Source organism: Anser anser, assembly GCF_964211835.1.
Source record: "Anser anser genome assembly, chromosome: 5".
Taxonomy (NCBI): domain Eukaryota; kingdom Metazoa; phylum Chordata; class Aves; order Anseriformes; family Anatidae; genus Anser; species Anser anser.
Window position 1 is genome coordinate 32,382,113 of NC_139725.1, and position 20,736 is coordinate 32,402,848.

General features: G+C 39.6%; 1 protein-coding gene across 3 annotated transcripts in view; it reads left to right on the forward strand.

Moving 5' to 3' along the window:
• The first annotated feature begins 70 nt into the window (after positions 1 to 70).
• Positions 71 to 20,736, forward strand: part of ZNF106 (zinc finger protein 106) — a 41,795-nt gene continuing 21,129 nt past the window's right edge. Inside the window, exons 1-5 of one of the 3 annotated variants that reach the window (XM_083837527.1) lie at positions 71 to 207; positions 8,580 to 8,665; positions 9,964 to 10,025; positions 15,778 to 15,972; positions 18,246 to 20,342. In XM_083837527.1, coding sequence (XP_083693653.1) covers positions 8,612 to 8,665; positions 9,964 to 10,025; positions 15,778 to 15,972; positions 18,246 to 20,342 — 2,408 coding nt within the window. In that variant the 5' untranslated portion in view covers positions 71 to 207; positions 8,580 to 8,611. Of the gene's footprint in view, positions 208 to 309; positions 8,666 to 9,963; positions 10,026 to 15,777; positions 15,973 to 18,222; positions 20,343 to 20,736 lie in introns of those variants that run through there. The other 2 variants (XM_083837528.1, XM_083837529.1) reach the window with 2 other exon arrangements.

Genomic DNA, 20,736 nt, shown 5'->3' on the forward strand with positions numbered 1-20,736 from the left:
CTTGCAGCGCGGCTGCCTCCTCAGCGCCCCACTGGCTGCGCTCAGGGCTCGCCCCGCCTCCCCGTGCGCCGCGGGTCTCCGGGGGACGCCGCGGCACTGGTGCTGCAGGGCGGCGGCGGCGGCGGGGCCCGGGCGGGTGGAGGGCGCTCGGTGCCGGCGGGGATGGGACGGGCGGGCGGGCCGCTGCCCCGCCGGGGGGCGCCGCGGGTGAGTACCGGCACCGGGCGCGGCTCCGGGCCTGCCGGGGGAGGCTGCAGGGCGGCGGGGGGTCGGGGCTGCAGGACGTGCAAGTGGCAGCCCGAGGGGAGGCGGCGGTCAGCGGCCGGTGGCCCCGCGGCTGGGCGCGGTCAGCCCCCGGTAGCGGGCTCGGGGTGCGGCGGAGCAGGGGAGCGTTAGCAGGCAGCGCTGCGCGCGCGGGCTGAAGCGGAGAGCCGTTCCCAGCGGTGCTGGTGGGTCTGGGCTTTTAAAAGTTTACACACGTGGCAACTACAGCCTCGCAGTGTTTGTGCTGCGTTTCTGGGGTTGTTCTGTAAGGGTTTGTTATTTCTATGGGAGAGTAGGGTTTGTTTTCATGTCGGTGTAAACTTGGTGCTCCGCTGCAGTGGTGTTCCCTTCTCCTTCCCTCTCCCTGCGGTACAGCTCTGCCGAGGCTTGTGGGGCAGGCAGGTGCTGAGGAGTGACCCGCAAGGAGAGGGCTGGGGTGTGACGGGCTTTGTTTGCAGCGGGAGCTCCCGGGGCCGCTTGTCTCAGGTCTCTGCTGCCTGTTTGTGGCTGTCTCTCATTGGCTGCCTAATTCAGCCAAGCCTCAGTTACTTCATTAAGCTGATGGACTGCTTCGCTGAACTGATAGATCCTAATTTCGTTAATGGGTTTGCTGAGCTTTGAAAGTACTTCCCCGTTAGGATTGCAGTGTTTGGGGGTGAATATTGCAGGACCCTAGGGCCAGTGAAGTTCGGTTTGTAACTTCTTTACCTTCGGAAATAAACTCCAATCCTGACCTGAGAAGAGACTGTGTCTCCTGTTAAAGACAGCTGTATTTTTTCAGTCCTTGCTTGGCTTCAACAGAACTGGCAGTAAAAGACAACTGTTTGCATCACCATGTATGTTCCATCATGGACGGATTTTTTGTACGTAAAGTTTTGTAAATAGATGCTATATATTCTAGCGCTCTCAATTCAAGCAAATAGTTGGTTTTAGCCAAACTGTGTTAGTCCATCACTTCAGTCACTGTGACCAAATTTTAGGTAACTTTTAGCACCTATGACCGAAAATGTCATGTGTTTGAAGAGATATTAGCCAAACGCATCATAACCTATGCAGGGCTCTGATATTTATTCAGTACAAAGAATAAAATTATGACAACGACTGTCATATAAATACATACTTAAACTATGTACAGGGATACTAAGATTCCTAGATAATTTCATCTAGATAAAATGAAGACATTTTTCCATTGATTTTCTGCTTTATCTTTTAAAGACAAAGTTCATAATATATCTGGAGACAAATCTAACTTGATAAAATTCTTCTTAATATCTGACACTTGTCTTCTGTGAACTTTGCCACCAGATGGTGACATAAGATTTGAGATGTTACCTGACTCGAGCTGATTATACAAAAATGAAAAAATATAATGCTTTACAAAAATGCTTTTGCTTTATTCAAAATAAAAAAAAGGAAAAAAAGTATTATTTGTTGGGTAAGGGATTTTTTTTTTCATCTAGACCTAGGCTAGTCTACATTTTGATCCCAAATTGATGGAGCCCTGAATATGCATCACTGGAACGAAATGACTGTCTTTCAGAGGTGTGAAAATTTGGACAGAAGCTTGTATTTCTATTGCTGAATCATTGATGACTGCCAGCCTAATGTTTGGGATCCTTAGCTTGAATTTACTTGTCACTAAAGTTCCATATATTGACAAAGGACCTGACTACCTTGGTTTGAGTGCCTCAAATCACTCCACAGGGGTTTTTAATGCTGTTGTGATTGTATAAAGAGCCCAGTGAGCGACTAAATACTCTCTAGTGCTCAGACCTTTGTTAGGAAGTCTGAGTACGTGGTGCGTACACCTTTGTTAGGGAGTCGTGAGTCATTTTCTAAAGCCAGCTACCTGCTTCTGTGGAACTGCAATAGATAGGAAGTGTAAAGCAGTCTGTTTTGATTTGTTTTCTGAGTACCTGTTCTTAACTTCCAGTCTGTGAAAGAGATGTAGTTTGCTCACCTGTGAAGGGTACCATAAGCTCAAATACCTAGGAAAGGGGAAGAAAAACAGAACAACAACAATACAAACCTAATAAAACAGCCAAATGTTGCAGAAATACCAACCACTTGATTTTGTACTTAGTTCTGTCTTTCTTATATGGGTCTGTTAATTGAAGACCTCTTACAAAGCAATGCAAGATTATCAGAATAAGCTGACAGGAATTGTTTTGGAAGTCACAGATATATCTAACTGAAGTAGGCTATTTGTCCCAGGTTTTGTGCATCATTGTGTTGCTTCTTATTAAAACTTTGTCTCAATTGGTGTTTGAGGCTATAATGGTAGTAAAAGGCCCCTCTCCAAAGGGCAATGACAGGGGTCTCAGTTGGAGTAGTGTGTCCAGTTTTCCTTAATAGTGTTGTAGGCAATTTGGAAAGAGGAACAGGAATTTTAGTATACTCAAAAAATGAGGTGTTTGAGGAAAACACCTGAAGAAACAGAGTTTGTATAAGTCTGGAGAAGAACTGGAAATACAGGAGAAAACAGCAGTTGTCCAGGTGTGTGGTTTTTAAGTCTCTGAAATGACAGTGTACAACAGTGGTTCTGAACAGCTTTCCATTCAGATTAGGGCCGTGTGTATTCCTGAATCTTCCAGTGTGATAAGTAAGATAGCAGTAAGGTATTTACTTTCACTGGGAGGTATTACTGTCTCAGTTTACAGCAAGGAAAGCTTAGTTTGGATGTTGGGAGATTATTAGCATTGCTTATATATAGGAAATTAGAAAGCCAGTTTGATTGTGATTTAAGGCGTATATACTCTTCTGGTCTGTAGCCCATTCTTAGCTTTGCTTGTACTAAAAGTAATCGTTAATGAAAAGTCTGTGTTCATGTCAGGTGTTCCTGCGTACGTGCTGGTCTGTTGTATAAGGTACTTCTCTATGGTCTCCTTATCTCCAGTATACCTTCCCTGTATATTGTAAAAAAAAAAAAAAAAAAAGGCACAGCAGTATTCATGGGATCACATACGAGCACTTCCTGCAGATGTCTTCGAGGGTAGTGTAGTTAACTTCATTGCTTTTAACAGGAACTTAGAGAACTTTGATCTATGGAACAACTCTTATCTCCTGGCTCAGTGTCAAAATAGTTGATCACTCAAGCTCAGTTACAGCCTTTGCTGTTCAGTAGTGCTGCTTCGGTGCTGAGGGGTCTCCCGTGCCCTCCGGCTGCCCTCAGGGACCCTCAGTCATGAGGATGAAGTTAAATCACAGGGAAGCAGAGAGGAATTGAAGTTTTGCATCTTGTACAAGTATTGTAACTACTGTGCTGCAATACAGTTATTTCCTTTGCCGTGTTCAGAAAAAATATGACCACAAACTAGTTTGTGTAATGCATGACTCTGTTCATGTGCTAGGGGAAAATAATGCTGTTAGTCATGGCTTAACTATAGTAAGTCCGTAAGTTTTTGGCTGTTGATCAGGCCGGGTTGCAGAGATCAGCATCTCTGCAGGAATGCTAAAATACCTCCCACGTATGCCCAGAAGTAACTGGGCAATTTCCCCAATTACCTGAAGTAACATTCAGGTAATTGGGGAAAGAGTCTAGCAAGCAGATGCGTAGTGAATTCAGGTGCCTGAAGGGCAGTGATTCTGCAAAGGAAAGGTAGTTTTTGAATGTTGGTGCTTTATTCCATATAACTTCTGCTTGAGGGGATGAAATTTGACTATAGGCCCTCTTCATTATGGTGATTTACTTGGTTTTGTACAGCAGTCTGTACAAGGGCTTTTGCAGCAGCATGTAGGACAGGGAAATGATTTGATAGTCATAAAAATTTTTCCTTAGGAAAACCTCTCTTTTGCTAGGCTTTAATAAATCATTTGGTTATGTTTTTGATTAGCTATGTAGCGTTAGTTGGTTGCAATAGGTGGTTGTATACCACTTTCAGATGTCTGTGGTGTTCTCCAGGTTTTCTTGTGAAGACCAGGCTTCTCAGCAGATGGGCAAAGGAAGTTTTGCTGCTAACCAAACTACCCATGCTCTAGCCTAGCAGCGGTTACTTCAGTGCTTTCTAGGGCCTAAAGGCCCTACCTGTTTCTCATTCTTCTAGACCGGAGGCTTCCCTCCAGGTGAACCTGGTGTCCACCTCTTCCTCCCATCAACCAACAAAAGGTTTCCTGAATGCGCTTTGCAGTGAGTTGCTTCTTTCTTCTCTTCACACCTCTCCTGCCTGGCCTGTGGCAGCTGTGGTACTCTCGTGCAGCTCAGCCTGGCCATTTGTGCAACCGGTTGCCTCAGGAGAGAGCTCCCTGATGCAAAAGGACAATGACATCCCCGTGAGGGGCTGAGGAATGTGGTGCTGAAGGGCATTATGCCACGATGAACTTCCAGGCTCCTGTTTTTGTCAGGTGTAAGTCACCGCTGCTGCCTGTAGGGACACACAGCGTGTAGGCTGGCTCTTTGTCGGTCCGGCGCTGCCCATCTCTGAGGCCTGCTGAGGATTCCTAGGCAGCCGGAATGCCGGGCTGCCCGCCCCACTCCGGGGCGCTTGTGGCTTTATATAGTTGGTGTTCAGCCACTGATCTGCAGCGGATTTAGCCTTGACATGCGTTTTTAATGTATGCTATCCGGTGAGGTTGAATAACTGGAGGCAAATGGATGTTGTAGCAGGAAGTAGTCTAATGCCTTATTTTCTTTGTAGGTTATTTTTACTTGTGAGAAGCATTCTCCAAAAGCTCTAACAGACTTGCTGAAGTTAATTAACATGTGTGCTGTTTCCAGGCTCTGGGCAGGTGCAGGGTGTGGGCAAATTGCATTTACATCACAGAGTTGTAAAATACATCCATCCCTTTGCTTTAAAACAAGCAAAAATCCCCTACTGATTGGTAACGTTACTTCAAAATAGGAAGTTGTCGTGACATCTCATTTGTTTTGAAGGCTTGACATTCTGCTGTTGAGGTTTGCTGCTTCTCCATGGTGGTGGTGGTTCTTGTTGGCAAAATCTTATCTTTGCTCACTCTTGGACTGTGCTTGTTTTGCATTGGCTCCTTTTCCACTTAATGCCCCCTTAAGAAGTAGTTCTCTGTGCTGTGTGGTAAGTTGGTGACTTGAAAAGCACAAACTGGAAAACTTGATAAAGGCCTGAAGGTTGTTCAGTATTTAAGTATAGGATTTTTATTTTCTTTAAAAGGGATTTAATCAGACCTACATTTGTGCAGGGAAAGCTCTGTTTCTGAAATTTCTCAGCTTGAAAAGTTGTATGATGGACCAGGCCAGCGTACGATGAGGGAAATGCCATTACTGAGTACATGGCACAGAAGCCGTCTGGTTCTTGTTACGTAGTGAATGAGGGAATACCTTGAATTTGTACTGCTTTTTTGGAGTACTTTGTGAAAATATTTACAGTGAAATTAAAGTACTTCACTGAAGTGAGCCTTGGCTTTTATAGCAGGATTGGTGGGAAAGCGAAGCATGAAGGGAAGTGGTTTATCTCTGTGTAGGCACTAAGTCAAGAGGTGATCTGGAAATAGAACATGGATTTGTCCTCTCCCAGTCATTGTATATGCATTTTGTAGTATCTACAAAATCTCTTTGCTTCTGAGCCCTTGCTTCTAAGGGCCTCTCTCTGTGGAGGTGAAAGCTTTGCTTTTCATAGTGACATCCAATAGCATTTGAATTCCATTAGTATTTTTAGTACTCTGTCATAAGTAATGCTCAGTTGATTGGGCAGTTAGCCTAAAACTCTTCCTGTAATCGTGTATAGTTACTATATGTTTTAATTAGCCAAAACAGGTGTAATGTTAGTTCTGCTTGTGAAAGCGTTTCAATGTGATGTGCTAACTGGTGTCTGCAGGTTGCCATGCTCTACTGGCCTGTTTGGCCTGGTTTGAGTCCCATGCTGCTGTCTTACCCTTGTGCAGAATAAATTCTGTAGGTGCTTGAAGTAGTCTTGAGCAAGATCCTAAACACATATAGGGTATTATTCCACTAAATGACAAAGTAGTGCAAGTGAAGAGTATTGGGGAAGTAGAGCGTGTTTTCATGCAAAATTGGTGCAAGCATTTGCATCCTTTGCTTTTCAGGAGTGGCTTCAAGTTAATCATGTTCAAACAGCTCTCCTGGATTGAGTATGTATCCAAACCTGTTGTGTGTACACTAATAAATAATTCTCTTAGATCCGTTGCAGCTGCACGGATCTATATGTTGAACAGTACATCAATGATGTGCTCTTGTACTTGCATAGGTTTTCCAGGAGGTTATTATCTCTGAGGCTGATATCTCACTTGCTAATCTCTGCTCAAACTGAGCAGCTAAAGAAGTTAGCTTCAAAGCTATATGAGTATGTTTACAAACAAGTCATATTTTCTATGGTCTGGAAATAGGATGTGGATAAATGCAAAAGATTTTGTCCTGAAATTTTGTATTTCTGTGCTCTGACCTTCTCTGAAGCCAGGTGCTTTTGCATGCACTTTCTGGTGTCCTGTGAGTTTATATGTATGCCCTGCGTGACCTGGAGTGGTGCAGAGTTCTGAGTGATCTTGTGCCTTTGTGGATGCTTTGTCAAAATACATAGCTGTTACTAATGATTCAAGTATATCAGGCACCCATGAGATAAAGCTGGAGAATGCGTATTTAAACACCATCAAGTATTTCAAGAATGGCACCCCAAGAATGCTGGATAGGTAACACAAGATGATTGAATCTGTTATTTTGTTTTAAATATGTTTGTTTTGGTATGGTAATGGAATTTTTTTAGGGAGGAAACTGCTTTCTTATCACTGAAAATTTAAGGACTCTTGCAGCTCCCAGTTGAGTTCCCTTTATGCTGGACATCTGCTGGTGCATACAGGAGATGTAAGTGGACATGCAAATCCAGAGGAAAGGAGTTATTTGTCCAAGAACCACATTTTGAATAAGAGTGGGTGTGGTTTTGCTTATTCTGTTGCTTACAGTTGGGCAGCAGCACTGAAGGTCAGAGCTGCTTTAATTCTGTGCGCTCTGGATTTGGTGTAAATACAGTTCCTGCTCACAGCTTCTGGTCAGTGCCAGCTTCTGAGGGTTCAGTGTCTCAGAAACAGAAGGTTGGTGGTGAATAATTGGGATTTGTTTTGTAGGCTGCATGAGCTATGCAGATGAAGGCTTCTGAAGGCTTTTGCAGGTTAAGTTTGGTGCTATTTGCCAAATTAGCTCTGAAGTTGACTAATGTAAAATAGCAAAGCTTGGGATGAATTGCCTTTTTGAGTGGAGATACAAAAATGAATAATAGTATTGGCAGTAGAAAGATACATTTCTTTCTGCTACAAGGTGAGGAACTGCCTCAGACAAGTCAATCAAAAGTGACTGTAGGAGTTGATCATTTCCCATTTTAATGTCTCTTGAGAGAAAGAAAAGGGCAATGACTATGTCCTGTTACTTATGCAGATGCAGCCACCTTCATATTATAACCTAGACATATGGGTACCTCTAATTTAATTGCTCTCCTTATGAACTAAACAAAATTATTAAAAATAATAGTTTAACCTGCTGATACTTCACATGCATATATGCACATTTTCTGTGGATCAGTGTTAAAATGTTTATTAAAAACTTTGCACCAGAATATAATAGTTTTGTACCTTTGGGAACAAATAATGAAAATATATAGCCTTTACTAATGTTTCAAATAAATGATGTGTCCATGTGATAAAGCTAGAGAATATATTTAAAACACTTTTGGGTATTTCAATATACACACATGTAATTCTTACGGAGATGAAGAAGAAAAATACTGAATTTAAATCACTTCAGGTTTTATTTTACAGTGAATAAATTGACTGATAAAACATGAAGACCATCAGTCTTGGTTGTCATGAATAGCCTTCATTTCATTTTCTTAGGTCCTTATAGATCTTTATAGATTTTCTTACTTGAGTTGTCGTGTGTACTGTGTTATAAATTCTTCTTAATATAGCCATGGGAAATAATGAACAAACATGCTTTATACAACACATACTGTAATAAAAATGTGAGTTCATCCTGCTTGGTTTCTTCAATTCCTTACCTCCCTCTCATCATGCTAGCTGGAAAGTTTTTTGTTAATCTGATTTGAGTATCTGTGAGCAATCCTACAGGTCTTTGCTCGCTTGTAGTATGAGTGTCATGTGTTGGAGGACAAGGGGAAAAAAGTGAAAGCAAGGGAAATCTACTTTTTTTTTTTTTAAGAGCAGTTTAGAGGAATACTCAAAACTATCTCATATTTCCTGAAGAATGTTGACTATGTGTGAGAGGTGTGTATTCTCTTAAAAGATCTCTGCACAAATGTTTTCATGAATAGTAATGCTTACTGAAACCAATTAAAGAAAAATCCAAGTCTGAATGTTGGTTCTTCTTAAATTATTTGCAGGTATAGGATAAGACCTTTCCAGAATAATAAGCATGGTTCGAGAACGAAAATGCATATTATGTCACATTGTGTACAGCTCAAAAAAGGTAAATAATAATTTACATCTAACATCAGTAGATACTATTACTAAACGTGTGTAAGTAGTTCTTCCATTTTAAAATCGTGGGAACTCTTAAGGTTTTTTTCTGTATCAGGAATGTATAGATCTAGATCTATCACAAATCAAGTAGTACTTTTATATGTGCTTTAGAGCATCTTTTTGAAATGAGCTGTGCAGGATCCTTGATTTTGAATGCAAAAAACGTTGAGGGCTTTGAGTTTTTTTTTAATATTGTTGTATCAAGCTAATAAAGTGAATCACTCAAAAACCTATTCAGCTATAAGCTGTGCTGTGTTAAGAATACCATGTAATACACTTTTTTCCTTTTGGACTTTTATCTTGGTTCCATATGGATGAAAATGTGGACTTATACAGCATAACATGTTTTCATTAATGTTGCCATTTAGTATATGTCTTCTGTTTACTGGATATCGTGCAAAGCCTGCACTAAAGCTCAGTGTTGTTTTTTTCGATTTTCATATATTACTTAGCCACCTGGCACATGAATATTTTGCAAATGCCAATGTATTAATTCACATGACTCTTGAGGGCTGAAGATGTTGCTTTCCCTTTGCAGATGGGAATTTAAGGACTGAGGAGGATAATGATTAGTACCTGTTCTTTGAAGATTTCTAAACGTTTTGGCTCAAGCACCAAGAGAAAGTGAAATCTTCCAAACTGTTTTATTTCCCTGAATTATGAACTTTCTCCTCCAGCAGCTTTCCTTCATTCCCAATTAATTACACTACCACTGTAGTTTGTGGATCAAGGTTGCTGTAAACAACAAACTGACTTATGTTCATTTCACTTTCTGAAGTGCAGCTAGCAGAGTAAAATAGTATTTGATGATGAAATTGCATCTGTGTCAATACAAATACAGAGAGACTACTGAGATTGCACAGGAAAACAGTATTTTAATTGCTGTGCTGCTGGGGAGGTGATATCATGAGACTTTTAACAAAAATGATTGACAGTACTTTGTCAAAAATCAGTGTAATAATTTTTGCTACATACGCTCCTTTCTCCTGGAATTTTGCACACCTTTTGAATTCTAATGACTCCAGTGTGTCCTTCTGCTGAGAAGGTAACACTATATGACTTCTAAGAGTGTGACTACTTGCACTTTCATGGTAATAGAAACAGGAAAAGCAACTGCTGCAGCCCTACAGGAGCAGGGTATGCCTTCCTGCAAGGCAGGAGAGTTTTCACAAGTGAGCTTTTCAAATGCAATACACCATTTTGTTCTGCTATGACCATTTCTACTTTTCTTTCTCCTGGTTGAAGGAAATGGAAGAACACATGAGAAGCATGCTTCACCACAGAGAACTTGAAAACCTGAAGGGAAGGTATGAGAACAATCTTGAATCTGTCCTCTTGGTGCAGTTTGTTTTATACTCTGGAAGAACTCACGTGCGATTTCCCATACAAGCTGAATTGCATAGTTTATTTTATGTATCACTCATTTGCATGGTTTATGATAAAGCTGGCAATCACCATATTCTCTGAATGTCTAAAACTTGGGAGGCTTGCTAACTGAAACAAATGATATGAACAAATGCTCTCCTGCATTTCTTGGACTGTAATGAAATAATAAAACAAAACCCAACTGACCAAACAGAAATGTGTTTTTTAGTTCTTGGCTGTTTCATCTTCGGCTTCTTGGAAGCACTAGAATTTTGCCTTTAGCAGAATTATGAACACTGGTATTTTCCTTTTAAAATCATCTTTAAAAGCTTAAAGTGATGCAGAAATAATTGTTGATCTTCTAAACCTCTGTAAGAAGTCTGACATCTTGGATGTAAAGGCTTCATCTGTGTGTGTGAAAGCCTCTTTCTCTGCCACTCTGGTCCAGTTGTTTAATTAATGGAGTTAGCCAGGGTGGATGGTGGCTTCCATGGATTTAGTTATAGCCATTTGAAAGCAGGAGGAGGGCTTTCAGGAGTATTAAAATATCATCCTGATAATATGGAATCAGGGTGCAACCAGAGTGCACTTGAAAGTGCATTCAGTTGATTTTCAGCTTTCGAGGTAGCCAGAGATCAGATGGTCTGCGCTTAAATATTTGACTTACAGACAATAGTCATAGGCAATAGTCATAACTTACAGTCATCATGCACCACAGATATCATATGAAAATAGCACATCTATTTTCAACACCTTTTAAAGGAACAAGAAATGATTTTCTTTCAACTCTTAGGTGTCGGAAATCCATTTTATTAGGACATCTGTCTTAAATCCAAGGAAGGTAAATTGTAGACTGCGTCTGTTCACGTTAGTTCTCGGTTCACTAGCTTTTACTCTCTTTTTTTTTTTCTGCAAAATGGGAGCAGCTGCTGTTGCTCCAGGCCCCTTTTTTAAAGAATTAACTATTGAACAAAAGCAGACTGAAACTAAGACTGGTTCATATTATGTTAGATGCTAATGTCAACATAGTTACATTTTGTCAGTTTGAATTCTAGTAAAACTCCTAAACGGCTTTATTTTATAATGCTTCAAGACTAGCAAAAGTTAGATATCTATTTCTTAGGTAATATTTTGTGTGCAAAGCATATGTGTAGCTGCAAAAAAAGAGTCGACATTTGGAGTGCAGGATTGCATTACATAGTGCAGCTGAATGTGCTTGAGCAAGCTGTATAATATTTTATGCTACTCTTCCGTGTAATTGCTAATTATTGCTGTAGTTTGTCTAAATTAACAACCTGATGTGTTTCTACTTTAAGTCCTCCAGAAAATCTGTAGAATAGGAATATGCACACTTAAATCTGCTAGCATTTATAATAGTTGCAATGAAATGAAAAAAAAAAAACCTTTTTGCAGGACAGTCAAGGCATTGCAAGGCATCCTACTTCTAATGTACTTTTTAGTCTGCAGCAAGTTTCTGTCATCTCTGATGCACAAAGACTGCAGCTAGGATTGGAGCTCTGCACTTTCAACTACTCTGTAAATTTTATGCTGTATAGGTAAAAATACATTGTTTACCTCAAGCTGCATATTCACTGTTAGTAAACTGTTAACCAGTTTCTACTTCCACCTAAAATTTGATTAACTTGTTTGAGGTTCCACGACAGGTTAGTAAAGTGGGAAAAGAACTTCTGCTTTCAGAATCTCTACTATCAGTCTGTCTTTAGACAGAGCCTGTGATCTATCAAAATATTAGAACAAATGGTAAAGAAAATCAAGTAAGCTTTTCCTCTTGAACTTAAAGTTGTTTCAGTGAGATTCAGAAAAGTTGCCCAGATTTCCAATTGATAAAGTTGTTGTTTTGTCACACTGAGGAAATGTATGAAACATCATCTTGGCGGCCATTTCATTTTTCAAATAAAACTTGCTTTGGATTAAAGAGGGAGGGCATAGAAACAACAACTTCCTTGCTTTCCACCACCTTTTTTCCCCTACAGTTGCCATCCCTTGCTTAACCCTTTGTCTTTTCTTCAGAGTTCAGCTGCTTATTTAGAAAGAAATAATAAATAAAAACCTAGATCATCTTGCGTTCATTTCTGCTGTGGCCCCACACAACAGGGTCTTGGGAGCTAGGAACATTCTGAAATGTGCCTGGTATCAGGCACATCATACTCATCAGTATCTGTACTGTTGAGAGTGAAAAGAATTTGTTCTCTTTCTGAACAGCTGGGAAGTGGTTGCTCAGAAACCAGAATATCCTCAGCACTAAAAGCTTAAGTAGGGCTTCTGGTCAGCTAACTTGTAGAGTATTTCTCATCTAGACTTTATTCAGACAATGATTCTGAGATTAGGGTAGCTACAGGGACAGAAAGTGGTGGGATTACAGCTTAAAATTTCACATACCTTGGTATCTTATTTCTGGTTTTCTGAATCAGTATTTTTCTAGTTTATGACAAATTTATGCAGGTGACACTAATTTTTAGAAGTCACGTATGTCCACAGTAGCTTGCAAGTTATTGATGATTCTTGGCTTCCTATTTCCTTAAGACTGAAATAAAATTAAACTCATTTCATCAGAATTACATTTTCATAATAGAAATTTAATGTTAAGGTAACTGTCTACATCCCTTCTTTTACAGGAATGCATAGAAGAAATTTGTTCTCAAATTTGTTCATAGAAGAAATTTGTTCTCAAAAAGGATTTATGGACTTGATTTTTTACGGTGCAGTAACAGCCTTGCCCACTTCTCCTGTGCCTCTCTCCTTCCCATTTCAGTTTGATAGAAGTTTTTTAGGAGTTTTACAGCCTTGTATAGCAAGATGCTTGTGTTCTACGTTTTCTACTTGGAACGCAACAGCCTCATAAGGGTCACACATTGCATTGTGTGACAGAAGATAATACCATCCAAGTGTATTATATCAGCAGCTTACTACCTTCAAATTTAACATCCAGCTAGAAGTCACTTTTTTTAGATTTCCTGTAAGGAAGAGGTGAAGGAGGTGCATATATTGGTTCTTGCTTTTGTCCTTCTAAAGTTAACTTGGTAATCTCAAGGGCTAGAAAAATTTTCTGAAACCTTTCCTCTTCTTGAGGTCTTATTACCTATGATATGTAATGGAAACTGGATGTCAAATACAAAGCTTTAGTAAGCTTCTTTTAAAAAAAATAAAATGAAATAATGCTCTTGTACGAAGGACATCGAGTCTGCCATCTGAAGTACACATGCAGAAAAATAAAGCTCTGGGATGTTGTCATACTGAGAATACTTTTTTCTTGTTTATTTCTATCTGCTTCTAGTCTTCTTTTTGAACAGCTGTGACTGTGTGGTGTTTCAGAGGGGATGAAGCTCTGACCTTTAAGGTTGGGAAATGCATAGACAAGATCAGTGTGTGTGTGGTGGGAATGCGCCCAATTACAGCTGATATTAGTGGGAATGGGGGAAGGAAAAAAGTGAAAGAAATCATGTTTCCCATTAGTGTAACCATCCAAGCTCTCAGACAGTTCTTCTTTACTCGAAGTAGTTGTGCATGGAGGGAAAGAAGTGTGGGTATGGGTTGTGTTTTTTTGTTTGTTTCGATTATAGAGTTGTAATACTTAACCCCCTTGAGTCTTTTCTTTCCAGACTATGGAGTGGTCCAAAACCACAGCTTAGTAACAAGTCACACCAGTTAGAAGTGAGAGAAACAAGTTCTTTGTCTTTAAGTCAGTTATAAACTCACTGGCTTTGTCCAAATACAGTGGAAATGTTGGATGTATTTAGTCAGTCTGTAAGTGAGAATGATAGAAATTTTATGAAAGAATTGATATGTGGGCCTTAAGAAGGATTTGGAGTGTTCTCAAAAAACTGTTCAGTATCCCTGAGGTGTGTTTCTTGTTGAAGTGTCCTTCTGACTTACGTGGGACATTATGGAAAGAGAGCACCTTTTTCAGCAAGAAATCAGCTTACAATCTGCAATTTGTATTGTGTGCTGACCGAAGTTAAAAACAAAACTTACTAGCAATGCATAGCTGGGTCATTTATGATTGCAAAGAGCATTCTTCCAATGCATTAGTAAAATTCACTAATTGTATATGGTTATCTTCATTGGGTTAATGAGATAGCCTGAATTATGATATACAGAATCTAGGCTTTGACTGTTCTTGGTGAGTGTGAAGTGTACAAAATGAAGTACACCTCTCCAAACACAGGGTAAATCTGTAAGCTGCTGACTTTGTAATTGAAATTTATCCAAAAGTTTCATCTGGAATCAGGCAGCAACATGCAATAAATTCATTGTATAATTTTTATGAATTAGTTTTCATTTAAATTAATTTTTAAATTAAAAACAACCTCCCCTCTGATTGTGCCTGAATGACTTAATTGGTTAAATATCTCAACCATGATATGAGGAAAAACGTAACTGTAGCAAAAATAAAACGTTGCTTTTAGTATTTAACTGCAGAAATAAAACGTTGCTTTTAGTATTTAACTGCAGATACTCCGTTAAGCACTCCAGTAAGGATAGTGGCCTAATATTTTGAGTGAAGCTTTTTATCATCTTATTTTTATTTTTTTCTAAAAACTATGGATTTATGATTGACATTTTCATTTAAGGATCCCGGTTTCTTGACTCCAGTCAGGAAGTTTGTGTTGGTACTATAAAGCTACTGCTACAAGACTTCAGTCTCAAGGGTGCCATTGAGATATGTAAATCTGCCTTTATGAATTAAATGACAGAGTTGTAGAAAGCATTGTAGAGGCAGGCAGTGAGTCCTGACTTGGTTTCACTGGGTTGTCTGCAGTGCATTATGCTTTTTTCTGACTTTTTTTTTAAACTGGTGAACATACTTCCCTTGTTTAGGTTTATTATTAAAAAACTATTTCCTTAACTGGATTATCAAGTGGATTTGTCAGAACAAATAAGGTATTTTTAGAAATCTGAATTTCTTTATTAAAAAAAAAAGTTGTAACCTTAGTTCAATATTCACTGAAATATGAGTGAAACCATTTGTCCGACACAGCTGTCAACTTCCTCCAGCTGAAATAATTACTGTATTTTTTAAGATATGTCCTCTAAAGTGGAAAGCAGACCTCATGCACATTTGAACCAAATAAAGTACAGTGAACTGAAGACACCCTCCCATCACTTGCTGTGCTCTGGAGTCTTCGGATTCCAGGCAGCAGTCTCAGCTGTCCCAGTTTAGGTTGTGCTCTATTAGGATTGGCTGTATCCACGTACTGCCTCCTCCTTTTTCTAAATTTCACTGGGGGAAGGCTCAAGGCAAAGATTAAATGTAGAAGCTGTCACCAGGCTTCCTCAGTGCAGCTGGCACCATGGATGGGCTTCAGAGCAGCTCCTGCTAGCTCTGTAAGCCTTCCATTCTGCCTCCTCGCTCACTCTGTTTCCTCTGAAAAGATTTTGAGTACAACAATTCAAGAAGAATTCCTTCTACCAGTTAACACAGCTTTATTACCAAGTCTTCTACCTCTTGATTGTTGGAAAAAAATCTATTAAAACTTACCATCAAAAAAATAGACCTTGAATGAAAAAGCCAAAGAATTCAAGTAACTTAAATATACTGAGCAAAACCTAGTTGCCTTGAACGCAAGCTCTTGGCTAAAGACAGGCACATTCAGAGGAAACAAAGTAAGACTAGAGATAACCTACCATGCCTGTTGGCAGAATTGAAAGTCCACCCTCTGCCTCTCTTCCTAGGGACAGCAACCACGAGTGCCAGGTGTGCAGGGTGACAGTGGTGGGCTTGTCAGCATATGCCAAGCACATCTCCAGCCAGCTGCACAAAGACAATGTTGATGCCCATGATAAAGCAGAAGAGAAAGAGGAGGCAGAAGAAGAATACCTTGACAAAGAACTCATTCAACTAATCAAGCAAAGGAAGGAACGGAACCGGTGAGTTTTCATTTTTTCTTTTAAGTGTAGTATTATAGGAGTGCATTTGGTATAGTTGTGATACGCTCCTAAGGACTAGGTGCTCATGAAATGTAAACTGCATGCAGGCAGTATACTTGTTATGAGAGCAGTCCAGGAGAACTGTGTGGAGATTATAATTTCAGTATGTAAACATGATTCTGCTAAATGTTCTATTGATCCACTATTTGTAGGAAGTACAACTATTCTCCATTATAGATTAAAAACAAACAAACAAAAAAAAAACAGTTATGCTGTGCTCAAGTCCCTAATGTGGAATCTTGTGCTTTGAGAGGTCTAATGCTGTTATTTTAATATTTGATATGCATTTTAACTGAAGGATTCAATAAATGTGACAGTGCTGGTATTGTCGTCTGTGGCGTAGGAGCGTGGTTCTGTAGGAACCTGGCCTTTTCAAAACTGTTGCTGAACATGCTTCATTGTAAACCTTTAATTTGTCTATTTTTTAAGTGAATTGGATTGTTAGTGTTACATTGAAATCCCATAATCCTTGAATGAAATTTCTTCCACGTTTTACCTTCCTGCTTACTATCAGCTAAAGATAAATCTAGTAGCTGGCTGTGTAACAGAAAGCTGCAGAGAGTAACAAGTACTACTTTTTGTCTTGCATGTGACTCTCCAAGTGTGCATTGCTAGCGAGATGTTCCAACTGGGAATATATTGTTTCAATAGATTTACAGCATGACAATGGTATTAAGGAGCCACATGATTTTTGAAAGAAGATCTTGCTTGCTTATGGCTGGAAATTTCAATTAGTGTCTCAAAATGCACAAAGCTAAGGAGATTGTTTAGTTTTGAAGCCATTCAGCCATACTAGGGTATCCTGGTTGCTGCATGGTGGTCATGTTTTCATATCAGTTGGTGTAGGTAGTAACAACATTATTTTTCTTAGTTCCGTGGTAAAAAGAGTAATGCTTGTCAGTACAGTGGTATTCTGAGGCAACTAAAATCTTATAAAATCTCTGTTGGATGCAGGTTTGGAAAAAAAAAGTACATGGCTAAATTTACTAATACAGCAAAATTGTTTCCATTAGATCATAATCTAGTTGAGCCAGCTCCTAGAACTAAAGGTATCACTGATGCATCATTTATTTGAATTATTGTCTTAAAGCTAGCTTTATCTCATGCAGTAGCCCATTTTTCATTAGACAGTAATTCTTTGTGTGTCTTTTAGCAAAACTGGAATATGTCGAAATCCTAGAAGTTGGTACAATATAAATTTTCAGTTTACTGATACCAGTAAATCTGTTCCCATTAGCAGACAGAGTGGTGTGAAAGCTTTCTGACTCGCTTAACAAGGGATTTAGAGTGCTATTTCTGTAATCAGCTTTTGAAACGCTTTTATTAAAAATTCCTCATTTTATAGAATAAATGCTTAGAATATTTAGAGTGCTGATCCTGGGAATAGCTGTCAGCATTAAGGTAGCATTTATCTTTAAATGTACATGTGATAATTTACCACGTGTTCATGACAGACTGCCAAGTGTAAGTATTATCCAAAGGGCAGTAGATAGTGCTTCTGGGAGGCTCTTACAGATTTGTCATTGCATGCAGTGGACTGTTTGTCTGTTAGTTAAAACAAGACAAAATATTTTTTGTATCTGAGGCACAACTTCTGTGGATGCTCCAAATCCGTGTTTTTATTTAAGCTTAATAAACTGACACATGATCTCAATTGTTTTCTCTGATAAGTAGAGTAACTGCTTTTCTCAGCCTAGCTTTCCTCCTATTTTGTATCAATTCACACTAGTTATGCTATCTAGTACCAACAGAGTAGTCTTCAAGAAAAGGAAATCTGACTAATTTTTTTCTTCTTTCTATCAAGATTACTCAAATTGCAAAGATTATACAATAGAAGGAAGCTTTCTTTTTGTCTGTTCTCTTAGTCCAATACCTAGTAAATAGAAAGGCCTGTTCTCTTCTGACTTAAACGGAAATAATGAAGAACTAGTCTATTGAACTGTCCCTGCATCAAATCACTTGCTCTTTTAAGAGCAATTTTGAAATACCAGGTTTAAATAAAGGTACAACACTAGTCTTGATAGTCAAACACTACAGAACCCTGAACAGTAAAGCAGCTAAATAAATGGTCTCCATTTCTTCTTATATAAAACATTCTCTTCCTACTGCAAGTTAAATGGATGGGGCTTTTGTAGCATTGGATTTTAGTTGGGATAGCATCAGAATTTATCTATTTATTTATAGCATCAGTTTTTGTCTGAAATGTTTTGTAGGCAAGCTGAAGCATGCTGTGCAAACCAAGAATTAGAATGTGATGATAGGAGATCACAGAGAAGGCGAGAAGAAAGAGCTGCATACAAAGAAAGAGAAGCTTATGATCAGTCTTCGTGGCATCATCATAATGCATCACAAAGAGACTGGAAATGGGAAAAGGATGATTATATTAGTCCTAGACAAGGAAAATTTTCACACTCTCAGAGGAACCTTAATATAAACAGGCATCCGGGTGGCCCAAGGGGACGCTCTGGGTGGCACCAAAATGTTTCAGGAAGCCCTTCAAATCGGCATAACTATGGGAATTCTGGAAGTGTTTGGCATCCAAGTGGGCGAGGAGGAGCAACATTAAATTGGCATCACAGTGGCAGGGGGAGAAATTCTACTTGGCACTCAGAAGGAACGGGTAATTTTTCTAGCTGGAATTCCAAGAGTTATGGAGGAAACTGGAAGTCCAATCCTCATGGTGCAAATAGCTGGAATTTTGGAAGCTCTGGAGATGCATATTCATTAGAGCCAGTTAAATATAATAAGGAAAGATATACATGGCAGTGGAAGGAGAAGGACGTTATCGATGTTCTACCATACAGAGATCGAAGTAATAGGACTGACTCACTTGATTTTACTAGTGATAAACTTCCAAGTGAGGGGGCGTTGGATTTTGGTACTTCCAAGCAACCAGAAAACAAAATTTCAAGGAACAATGGAAAAAGTGGGAGTCCTTCCAGAGATAAAGTACATCGCTGGACTCCCTACCCATCCCAGAAAGCTGCAGAGCAGCAACCATGGTCTGAAGAGAATGTTTCTAAAACTCCAGATAAAATGGATTCTGTGTTTATACCTTTTACTGAAATATCAAGTAAGGGAAAAACTTGTGAAGCCAGCGTGAGCCTCCCAAAACTTAAAAAATGGGAAGCATCTTCCCATTCTAATGTAACCCCAGATTACCTTGATTCTTGCAAGGTAGTGAAGGACTGTGCTAGTGATGAAAAACCTGACAAAAATGATGGCAGAAGTAGTAGGATGCCATTGCTGAAATCTCCTCTTCTGAATATCACAGACATGAAGTTGTCTTCCCAAAAGCAAGACACAAATAATCTCTTAAAAAATGTCAGGCTGCTGTTATCCTCAACTACTAGTGAAGAGCAGAACCATTTGAATGCACTGAACTTGGAAACTAACAACTCCCCCTGTTACTCATCAAAGCTGCATGGTGCATGTGCTGTTAACTTACGAGGCAACAAAGACATGCTTAACAGTGATCTTGGAGAGCCTGTTAATAACTTGAGTGAAGCAGAACAAAAATCCAAAGATGTTCAATCCAACCACTCATTGCAAAATGCTCCCGTAAACTCTTGTAAGAATACAAGTGATCAGAATATGGAAGAAGCTGAGAAAATATCACCAAATAACAAGTTCAGACTAGATTCACTAGAAGATGTGAGTGATGATGAATTAACAGGAAGTGAGAAATCAGAAACAAGAGCTGAAAAGCTGAGTCCTTCTGTTAGTTCTTGTTTACCCTGTGACACTGCAGAAGGTAAACCTGCTGAAAAGGAAGTTGATGAAAAGCCATCTGCTCTAAGTGTTGCTTCTGCTGATCTAAAAGATTCTGCATTGCAGATGGAATCCACAGTTTCTCCATCAAGCAATCAGGACCACTTGCATGTAGGTTTGAAAACCTCCTCCCAGGAAGGAGAAGGGGATGAAGAGCGTGTCAAGTCACGTGCTCACTTTGAAATGGAAGGTTTTGAAAATCCTTCAGATCACGATCTGCAGAAAGGAGGAAGCCAATCAGTAGGCCTCCTCCTTCCTGATTTAAGCAAACTTGGCCTCCCTGCCTCTCTGCAAAGAGATCTAACACGACATATTAGTCTGAAGAGCAAAGTGGGAGTACATCTTCCAGAGCCCAATCTGAATAACGCACGGCGCATTCGGAATGTGAGTGGCCATCGGAGAAGTGAGACGGAGAAGGAGTCAGGGCTTAAACCCACCCTCAGGCAAATTCTTAGTGCTTCCCGGCGAAATGTCAACTGGGATCAAGTCATCCAGCAGGTAACCAAGAAGAAACAGGAACTTGGCAAAGGTTTACCAAGGTTGGTAACTTTCAAGTCTAACCATGTGTGTGTTTAGGGGAGAGGGTTGTTTTACCCCAGGTCTTAAGGGAATGCCAGAATGAAGCATTCTAATACAGCTGTCTTTTGCGTGTGCAAATACTTCGCGTTTTTGTGATTGCCGCTGTGGAAGTCTATTCACAAATGAGTAACAGTAGTTTGCTGCTCAGAAAAGGTTCTGATCAGTTCATAATCAGTGTTTAATATCTGACTATGGACACTAGCAACACATTTGCATTTCAAGTTCTAGTAAGTGAAAGAATGTAAAAACAGGATGAACAGATCTTCTGGATGCTATTCACATTTTTAGAGTCCCTAAAACCTAATGAAGGTTTTTCTTCTGACTTGGAGATCATGCTGTCAGTTCTTAGCAACA